At 35.3% G+C, this 11,320-nt stretch overlaps 1 protein-coding gene across 1 annotated transcript in view; it reads left to right on the top strand.

Annotated features, from left to right (window-relative positions):
* Positions 1–545: 545 nt before the first annotated feature.
* LOC105550219 (phospholipid scramblase 1-like) overlaps positions 546–11,320 on the top strand; it is a 19,287-nt gene continuing 8,512 nt past the window's right edge. Inside the window, exons 1-3 of the mRNA XM_011995101.1 lie at positions 546–629; positions 1,961–2,003; positions 9,465–9,685. Of these exons, the coding sequence (XP_011850491.1) occupies positions 546–629; positions 1,961–2,003; positions 9,465–9,685 (348 nt within the window). The remainder of the gene's footprint in view (positions 630–1,960; positions 2,004–9,464; positions 9,686–11,320) is intronic.

The following is an 11,320-nucleotide window of genomic DNA, read 5'->3' as shown; positions in this document are numbered from 1 at the left end:
CAAAATCCTAATTAGGGCCAATTAGAAAATTTGGCTCCTTAGAGATTCGTTCTAATTTTGTTAGAATCGTGGTGCTGGAGACAGAGATCTACTCAAACCTCATTTTAAGATGATTTATCTTGTCTTTACTTGGGACAAAATGTTTTCATGTTCACCAATGCTCATTCTTCAAGATTGGTGTGGGTAAAATCCAGTCATTTTCAAAAGATTCTGAAACATAAAGATTTAATTTTGTTTAAATAGATTAAAGTCACATGGGAATATCAATTTGCACTCAGTTTATCATGACTGTATTAACTGGTACTTGTACTCCTAAAATTCCTTTTTGGTACTTGATAAGAGATAGACTTCAACATATATTAAAAACAATTTACAAAATAAGAGATGAATCATGTTTACACCATTAAATGTAGAAAAGCTAAAACTGTAGTTGTATATTCCTGTCTCTAACCAGGTTAATATATTTTGATAATGTTAGATGTTAAATATAAAAGGCTAAATATTTTCAATTTGTCATACTCTAAAGCACTTACATAATCCAGATTATGGCTATTTATGACCTACGACCCTGGTTGTCTACACCAGAGACAATAACCAGCTGTCCACCTGGATTGGAGTATTTGTATCAGGTATGGCAATGTGTTTCTCAACTTATTTGATCCACAATAACATGAATTTAGATCGTTTCAGAATATAATATGTTATAAACATTTTTGACTATAGATTAAAATACTATGAACTTAACACTAAGATTTTTGTATTTTATTTACATTTAAATTTTTATTTTTGATTGAGATAGTAAACTTACACTTTACATATTATAATATTGTTACTTACAAATTTATTTCCTAGGAATCTCATTTAAAAATAAATACCTACTTTTGGCCAGATGCAGTGGTTCATGCCTGTAATCCTAGCACTTTGGGAGGTTGAGACAGGTGGATCACGAGGTCAGGAGATCGAGACCATCCTGACTAACACGGTGAAACCCTGTCTTTACTAAAAATATAAAAAATTAGACAGGTATGGTCGTGGGCGCCTGTAGTCCCAGCTACTCGGGAAGCTGAGGCAGGAGAATGGGGTGAACCCAGGAGACGGAGGTTGCAGTGAGCCGAGAGCGCGCCACTGCACTCCAGCCTGGGTGACAGAGCAAGACTCCGTCTCAAAATATAAAATAAAGTAAATAAATAAATGCCTACTTTTAAAATAGGAAATTGTATTTTGAGAATGTAACTTATACTAACCTCGAGAATCCTCACTTCATCTATTGCTTGTGCATTAGAAGCCTGGTATGAAAATGTAAAATATAAACATTAATATTAGGAAAATGTCTCTTATTCTGTACTAGATTGAATACAATTAAATTAAAGCTTATGATGTCAATTCTGATTTAATTTCCTGTGATATTGTCTCTTGAATAATTAACTTTGACAATTTAGTTCTCTGTAATCGTTGGCCACATTTTATTTTGTAATACTTTAAAAATAAAATAGTATATATGTAACTTCTTGAAAAGGTTGTTTACATTTTCAATGCTTAATTATAAACTTGTCATAAATTATGATATAAATATAATAAAACCTTTTAACATTTGGGTAAAAATTATATTAAAATATTCTAATGATAGTGTAGATATTATCTGAATTTCAAAAATATTTACAATATGTATTTTAAATTTTTGTTAACCAAATTATTGAGTATGTTAACAATTGAGACAAGACAAAACACCTTATAGACTGTAATAATAATTTTTCATTTGCCTGTTCCACGGTGAAGTAAAATAAAATTTAATTTTAGATTACTATGATATACAAGACAAGTGACAGAAAAAATCAGAGATGTTGACAATGGATCGATTACTTTAAATATCCTAAATGTAAATAATAAGTTATCTGTTGATATGTGCTTTAAATGTAGTCTGAGTACTTCATAACCACCTTCTTTATTTTTACTCTAATAGGTAAATCAGTTAACAGTGTGCCAATATTTTGATCCTCTGGGAGGTATGTACCAAACACACTGATATATTAATTCTTGAAGTTATAACTTATTTTATTGTAGTTAGATCAACCCGCATAAATTAAAGTGTTTCTTAAGGAAACTAAACCTTGCAAACATGAAGAGAGTGTATAGAAGGTCGTTAGATAATGAGAAGGTAAATGCAGCAATAGTCTTCTCATGGGAAAGGAAAAAAATACTTTTTTTTCTTATACTTTACTTTCTCTTAAAGTAGATCCTTTCAGGATCATTCCTGCCCTTTTAGTATGCTAAACATAGGTGCAACTCCTGAAATGGTTTGCCCACCCTGATTTCTTCAAATACAGGTATTTTAGAGAAACAATAATTCTAAATTCTTCAGAAATTTTGTTAATAGAAGCAGAATGCAGGTAAGTTTCTGGATAGTCCAATTGTGCTCCCAAGTCTGAAAAATTAAACTGTCCTTTAGAATTTAACTGTTTACCTTTATCTCAACTTAGTATGAGTATTTCTTTTATGTGGATGAAACTAAAATGCATGGAAATGAGTATCTAGTTACAAAAAAAAATAGTACTATCATTGCCTTTCTTATGCGTTAGCGATTCTAAAACTAACATGGGCATTGATGATTTGTTTAACTCATGAAAGCTTTTCCATTTTGGCATGTTATAAAAGAATGCTTTCTTTGTTTTTTTTCTTGCTGAATTATACTAAATTGCTTTAATTTATGAAAGATCATTTACTACAGAAACACCATATGTTTTTACAACAAACAAGGCATATGATATTCATTTTGAGAGAATCAAGGAAGAGTCAGATCCAGGCTTGCACTGAAGAACTTCCTCTGAAATGTGAGGAATTAATATATTTGCTGTAGTTTCAATGTGTTCGCCAAAGTTCATGTGCTGGAAACTTAACCATCAATGTAATGGTGTTGACAGGTTGAACCTTTAAGAGGTGATTAAGTCATGAGGGCTCTGGCCTTATGCATGAATTAATGCCTTTATCTCAGGAGTGGGTTAGTTACTGTGGGAGTGGATTCCTGATAAAAGGATGCATCTGATCTCCTTCCTCCCCCTCTCTCTTACACCTTCTTAGCATGTGATGCCTTCCACTACCATATGATGGAGCAGGAAGGCTCTCACCAGGTGCCAGCCCCACCTTCTTGGACTTCACCGCCTCCAGAACTTTAGAAATAAATCTCTCTTCTTTATATATTACCCAGTCTGTGGTATTATTTTATTGAAATACCAAACAGACTAAGATAGAAAATTAATACCTGAAAATGTGGAAGCAGCTTTGGAACTGGGTCATGGGTAGAGGCTGGAAGAGTTTGGAGAAGGAAGCTAGAAAAAGGCTAGATTGCCATCAGTGGAAAATTAAGGGTGATTCTGGTGAGGACCCAGAAGAGAATAGCTATAAGGAAGTCTGAGACTTCTTAGAAATTACTTAAGTGACTATGATCAGAGCATTGGTAGAAAGATACACAGCAAAGGCAATTCTGATGAGTCATAGATAGAAATGAAAAACAAGGTGTTGCAAACTGGGGTGAAGGCCATACTTATTATACAATTGCTGAGAACTTGGCAGAGTTATGTCCATGCCCTTGAGCTTTAGGGAAGGTAGAATTTAAGTATAATGAATGAGGATATCTAGCAGAAGAAATTTCTATGCAAAATATTGAAGGAGCTGCATGATTAGTTTTCACCACTTTCAGTAAGATGCAAGAGGATAGAAATGACTTAAAATGGAATTTGTAACTAAAAGAGAAACAGAATGGAAAACTATGGAGATTTTGCAGAGTACCCATATAAAGAGTAAAAAGGTATGCTTAGGAGAGCAAACCAAAAGTGTAGCCAAGCAGTGGTTTGTTAAGGAGATTAGTAAAAATAGAAGGGAGCCAGGTACTATTCATCAAGACAATGGGAGAATGGCCTTGAAGGCATTTCAGAGAGCTTTGAGGCTTCCCCTCCCATCACAGGCCCAGAGTTCCAGGAGCACCAAATGTTTTTGGAAGATGGATCCAAACAACACTCCACAAGCTCACTGCTCAGGGCTGTCTTGGTTCTGTTAAATATAGTGAACTCCATGTTTCTCTTCAAAGAATCAGTATGTTAGTATGTTCAGCTCTCTTATTCTTTGTTCTCCATTTTAAAGTTTAACTTCCTGGTTCTCTTTGCCCTCTTGCTTCTAGTTTCAGTAAACAACTTTCCCGCCAGTTCTAATCAGTAGTTCACATCTGTTCCCCTGGTTACCTATTCCGTCCTGAGTCACCCCTGCTCACCTGCTCTGACCTGAATCATCCTGAGTCACCTGTTCTGTAACTGTCCTTCCTGACAAACTACTCACCCCACCACTCCAACTAACACCCTTGCTCTCTTTAAAATAGCCAAACAGAATTAGCTTAGACTGTGCAGTCCAACCCTAGCCAATAGGGGAATGACACAGCAGTAGGGGCTATCTGCATCAGGAATAAGAGCCTCTTCCTCTCCCTTGTTCAGGTGTGCTCTTGCCATTGCTCTATCCATGAATCATACCCTTTTATAGAAGTAAAATTGCCTTGCTGAGAAAATTAAATTTATGTTCAAGTGCTATTTCATTTGTGGCACCGAAAATTTATCTATGATAGTTCTCTAGTCCCGATACCTCACTGAAGTACTCCTTGGCCACCTCAGCCATGGCTCAAGCAGGCCCAAGTGCAACTCATGCTGCAACTCCAGAGGTCACAAATGGTAAGCATTGGTGACATCCAAATGGTGCTTAGTCTTCAGATGTGCAGAGTGAATGAGCTGTGGGGCCATGGAAGCCTCCATGTAGATTTCAAAGGATGTCACAGACAACCTGGGGGCCCAGGGAAAGACTTGTCACAGGAGCAAAGTCAATACAGAAAGCCTGCACTAGAGCAATGCCCAGTGGAGTGGTCAAAGTGGTCAGCTTCAGAGACCACATAACTGTAGGTTCACTAGCAAGCAACTCCAGCCTGAGAAAGGTGCAGGCTTCAGAATGCAACTCATGAGAGCTACTGTGTGGACTGAAACCAGTAAAGCCATAGGGATAGGGTTGCCTGAGACCTTAAGGATCAAACCTCCCCACTCCGAGTATGCCCAGACTGCAAGACATAGAATCAAAGGAGATTATTCTCCTGCTTTAAGACTTAATGTTATTTTTCCTATTGGACTTAGGACTTACTTGGGACCAGTTAACCCCTTTTTTTCTTGCCTATTTCTTCCTTTCGAAAGGGAAATGTTTGTCCTATGCCTATTCCACCATATTTTTTTGGAAGTAGATAACTTAATTTCATAGGCTAGTAGCTGGAAAGGAATTTGCCTTGGGACAAATTGTGCCTGGAGTCTCACCAATGTCTGATTCAGATGACCTTGTAAGGTGATGCTTGAGTGAGTTAAGACTTTGAGGCTATTGGAGTGGAATGAATGTTATTTCACATATGAGAAGAATGTAAATTTCGGTGGCCAGAGGTGGAATGCTGTGGTTTGAATTGATCCCCCAAACTTCATGTGCTGAAAACTGAATTTTCAATGCAATAGTGCTGTGATGTGGGACCTTTAAGAAGTGATTAGGTAGGTCACGAGGGCTCTTCCTACCAGCATAGATTGTTGCCATTATGGTAGGAGCATGTTTGTTATTGAAGGAGTGGATTCCTAATAAAAGAATGAGTTTGGACCCCTTCCTTCCTTCGCTTATATGTTCACTCACCATATGATGCCTTCCATCATATTATGATTGTTATAAATAAAGTTTTGGTGCCTCAAAAGAAATAGCACTCAAATATAAAATTTTCTTTGTAATTCTCAGCAAGGCAAGGTACTTCTATAGAAGGGTGTGCCCTTACAGATGGAGCAATGGTGAGTGCACATTTGGACAAGGGAGGGAAAGCAGTTCTTATTCCTGACACACGGGGTCCCTACTGCTGTATCATTCCTCTATTGGCTAGTGTTAGAACACACAGGCTAAACTAATTCTGATTGACTAATTTAAAGAGAGTGACGTGGTGAGTGGTTTGGCGGGAAAAATGGTTATGAAATGAGTCAGGGTGGAGTAGGTAATCAGAAAAGGTTGCTTTACGAAGAAGTTAAGTTTAAAAGTAGAAGGCAAGGAATTGAACATACTGACATATTAATTCTTTGAAGAGAAATTTGGAATTCATATTTAACATGATGCAGTAAGAAGTCCCTTACCAGATGCCAGCCCCTCAGCCTTGGACTTCCAAGCCTCTAGAACTGTGAGAAATAAATCCAGTTTTTAAATAAATTATTCAATGTGTGATATTCTGCTGTAGTGACACAAAATAAACTAAGACAATACTTAAATATGTAGTATAGAGTCCTAAAAATAATGAGACAGGTAAAAACTAATTGTGGAAATTCAAAGGAGAGAAATAGCTACAGTAACTCATAATTTAAGTCACAAAAATAGCAAAAACATTGGGAATCTAAACATCCTTGAATAGGGAACAATTTCTCCAAATCAGTGACTCTCCAGGTATGATCCCTAGAACAGCAGCATCAACATCACCTGGGAACATGTTAGAAATGCAAGTTCTCAAGCTTCATTACAGACCCATTGTTGATTCAGAAAATCCAGTTTGGGGTCAATAATTTGCTTTATAAAGCCCTCCAGCTGACCTTGATGCAGGCTTAAGAACTACCACTCTAAATGAAGGCACTTTCATGTAACTTAACACCATGAGTTATTTAAAAGAATTAGACAGCTCTACAGATATGCCAGGAATATTTTCAGAGTATACTGCTAAGTATAAACAACAATGACAAAGTAGAGCATATAGTTAGGAGTGTGCGTGTGTGTGTGTGTGCGCATGTGTGTTTACAATATGTGTAGTTTTTTTATATGCTTTGTGTATCTCTGAAAGGATGCATATGAAATTCAAAAGGATGGGGAGAGGGTAGGGCTGGAAGAAGGAATTATTTCTAATGTTATACTCCCATTTGCATTTTTAAAATTTGTGCCATACATATGTAATTTCTACTTAAAAATTGATTTTTAAAGCAGAAAATATTATTTTAATGAGTTATGAATCATGATCTGGTCATCAATATCAAATGAAAATGTGTACCTTTATATATGTTGGCACGGGATAGAAACAATTACATTTAATGCCTGCAGAATCATTAAAAATAAAGAAATTCTATACTCAACCTGTTTCAAAGTTTAGCCTTAAAATAGAATGTTTAGGCTGGGCACAGGCTCATGCCTGTAATCCCAGCACTTTGGGAGGCTGAGGTGGACAGATCATGAGGTCAGGAGTTCAAGACTAGCCTGGCCAATATGATGCAACCACGTCTCTACTAAAAATACAAAAAGATTAGCTGCGTGTGGTGGCGTGCGCCTGTAGTCTTAGCTACTCAGGAGGCTGAGGCAGGAGAATCACTTGAATCTGGGAGACGAAGGTTGCAGTGAGCTGAGATTGCGCCACTGCACTCCAGCCTGGTCAACAGAGCAAGACTCCATCTCAAAAAAACAAAAAAAAAACAAAACAAAGAAAAAACAAACAAAAAAAACCCCACCAGAATGTTTAATGTATGTTAGAGTAACATCTACTCATTTCAAAAATAACACTGAGAGAAAAAAAATCATCCATGCACAACTACTGATACATTTCCTCTGAAGAGGTTTTTAAAATTATTATTTTGTTAGAGTTTTTTAAAAATCATTTTTAATTATCATCCACACTATTTTTCTTAGTCACTTAAGGTTATCTTTTCTTTATCATAAAAGTCCAGCGTTTTAAAGAGCTACATAGTAATCTTCAATAGGGGATAATAAGTATTGCCTCTTATTGGACACTTTCTTTGTTTTCACTTTGTTTTTTCTGTTCTAAATAGTGCAGTAGTGAATATTTGATGCCTAAAACTTTCTTTTTTAAGTTTTAGGATTGTTTTGTTTGCATAATAACAGAAGTAAAATTATTAAAACAAAAGATAACAATATTATTATTTGCTTGCAAAAAGGGTAAATTTGATTATTACCTTATATAAATAATATATGAGAGTATTTCCTACTTCCCTCAATTTAGTGTAAGTACAATTTTTTTATTTCTACTATCCAGAATGGAGTTCTAATGAAATCTTTTTAAAATTCTGTAATAAGGAAAAGATGAAGAATACAATTTAACATAAAATGTAATTGTAATGCGTTAACTTACTTGAAGTTCAAAAAGGATAACAAAAAGCTATGCATAGAATTTTAGCAGTAAATGGAGCCAAAGAGTACCTAGCGTAACTCTCATTTTTCTTCATAAGAAGACTAAGATACCAGTGAAAATTAGTTACCTAAATTCAAGCAGTTTATTATCTGTTGGGGGAACCCACCCCCAATAATTCAACGTTATTTCACATAGGTTCTTTTCTATTTCCCTAAATGTCCACCGGTCTGAGAAATAAAGGGAAAGAGTACAAAAGAGAGAAATTTTAAAGCTGGGTATCTGGGGGAGACATCACATGTCAGCAGGTTCCGTGATGCCAGCAAAGTTTTTATTTGTGATTTTCAAAAGGGGAGGGAGTGTACGAATAGTGTGTGGGTCACGGAGATCACATGCTTCACAAGGTAATAAACTATTACAAGGCAAATGGAGGCAGGGCGAGATCACAGGACTGGGGCAAAATTAAAATTGCTAATGAAGTTTCGGGCATGCATTGTCATTGATAACATCTTATCAGGAGACAGGGTTTGAGAGCAGACAACTGGTCTGACCAAAATTTATTAGGTGAGAATTTCCTTGTCCTAATAGGCCTGGGAGTGCTACGGGAGACCGGGGCTTATTTCATCCCTTGTCCACAATTGTAAAAGACAGACGTCCCCAGAGTGGCATGGCCATTTTAGAGACCTCCCCCTGGAAACGCATTCTCTTTCTCAGGGATTTTCCTTCCTGAGAAAAATAATTCAGCGATATTTCTCCTATTTGCTTTTGAAAGAAGAAAAATATGGCACTGTTCCACCCAGCTCTCAGGCAGCCAGACTTAATGGTTATCTCCCTTGTTCCCTGAACATCGCTGTTATCCTGTTCTTTTTTCAAGGTGCCCAGATTTCATATTGTTTAAACAATTTGTGCAGTTAACACAATCATCACAGGGTCCTGAGGCGACATACATCCTCAGCTTACGAAGATGACAGGATTAAGAGATTAAAGACAGGCATAGGAAATCACAAGAGTATTGATTGGGGAAGTGAAAAATGTCCATGAAATCTTCAAAATTTATGTTCAGAGATTTCAGTAAAGACAAGCGTAAGAAATTATGAAAGTATTAATTTGGGGATCTAATAAAAGTCCATGAAATCTTCACAATTTATGCTCTTCTGCCATGACTTCAGCCAGTCCTTCCGTTCGGGGTCCCTGACTTCCTGTAACAATTATCCAATATAATTTCCATATTTGAAGGTAATTTGATACCTGTTTACATACATTTTACATCAGTATTACTAACAAATTCATACATTATTTTATTGTCTAGTCCTCAGAAAATTTGAAACTAGTAAAACATATGAAATCTTGAACAATCAAGGACAGATAATTTATTTTGCAGAAGAGAGAAATAATTGCTTCCTTCGACACCTTTGTGGATTTTCAAGGCCTTTTACTATTACAATTTATGATAATGTAGGTAGAGATGTACTTGCTCTGCATAAGGCTCTGAAATGTAGCTGCTGCTGGAGTAGATGCTGCCTACAAAAGGTAAGTAAATATTTATACCATCATATCAAAAAAGCCTTGGTACTGGACAGTATGATAAAGTCTAAACATTGGGATTGGCTGCAAAGGATTTTCTGGAATGAAAGATGTCAGAGAGATCACTGAATTTTTATACCATCTACCTAAAGGCTGAGAATCATGCACAACATTGCAAATTTTTTCTAGGCAATGAAGGTCATAAGATCTTTAGATGTTTTCTGTTCTAAACGATCTAAGCATCCATCCAAGGCTTTTTGTGACCTAAGAAATCTTTGCCTGTTGCAAAGTGACAAAGACTCTAAATCATGTTTCCTATAGAAACTCTATATTTAAATCTACCTCCATTTTTAGTTAATTTTTGTATTCATGTGAGGAAAGTGTTGAGAACCATTTTTCCCACTTTAATATTTAGTTGTTTAAACACCATTATTTGTAAAAGACTATTCTTTTTCTACTGGATTGTTTTGGCAACATTTCTGAAAATGAATTGCCAATGTGTATGTTTACCTATTTCTAGAGTCTACTCTCTTCTATGATTCTACCTATGTGCATACATACAAATATATATACACATGCAGAGCTAAGATCATAAGGACAATATAATATTGGCATAATGCCAGCTATCGAGTCAGTCTTAATATCGGGTAGTACAAACCTTCTTATTTTGTTTTGCTTTTGTCAAACCTTTTTTGGCTCTCTTAGTTCCTTCACATTTTTATATAAATTTTACAAAAAAAAAAAAAAAAAAAAACCTCTCATATTCAAAAATCCTGCTGAGATACTGAGGGTATTTAATCAATGGATTAATTTGAAAAGAACTGATATCTTATTAATATTGAATCTTCTGCTCAATGACTATGGTTTATTTCTCCTTCTAGTTAGATCTTCTTTAATAACTCCCAGTGATAGTCATTTTCAGTACTTAGGTCTTACAAATATTGTATTACAAATAAATTTAATTATTGTATGTTTCCAGATACAATTATAAATGTTACTTTTTATTTAAACTTTACATTTTTGTCACTTTTATATAGTATATTGTATATAGAAAATTATTGCTCTGTGTATACTTACACTTTACTCTGACCTTGCTAAAACTTACTTATAAATTCTAGTAGCTTTTTGGTGGATTCCCTAAAGTTTCCTACAATTATAGATATGAAAATATAGATTTTACTTCTTCCTTTCTAATCTGTATGCTTTTTATTTGTATGTATACATTTATGAATGTATGTATTTATTGTCTGGATTCTGGAAATCTCAGAAACATTTTATTCTTGTCACGTGTTTCACTACATCTACTTATATTTTGAGGCTTGAGGCTTTGTTTTTCCATCTAATTTTGCCATTTAATTTTGTCTAAAGAATTTGACAGTAGTTTTGTTTTGTTTTGCTAGCATACTTGTTCTGTCCTTTTCCATGATAGTTTTTGGGGGGATTTATAAGCCATACCACCATTATCATCAGATTGACTTAGCAGTCTTCCTTTGCCTTTTAATGGTTAATACTTACATATGGTAAGGAAAAGAAAAGGAAAAGAAGGAAAGGAAGGAAAGAAGGAAGGAAGGAGAAAGGAAGGAGAAAGAAAAAGAAAGAAAGAAAGAAAGAAAGAAAGAAAGAAAGAAAGAAAGAAAGAAA

Source organism: Mandrillus leucophaeus, unplaced genomic scaffold, assembly GCF_000951045.1.
Source record: "Mandrillus leucophaeus isolate KB7577 unplaced genomic scaffold, Mleu.le_1.0 Scaffold1121, whole genome shotgun sequence".
NCBI classification, from domain to species: Eukaryota; Metazoa; Chordata; class Mammalia; order Primates; family Cercopithecidae; genus Mandrillus; species Mandrillus leucophaeus.
Note: the sequence above shows the minus strand (reverse complement) of the source record. Positions and strands in the feature narration are given on the sequence as shown.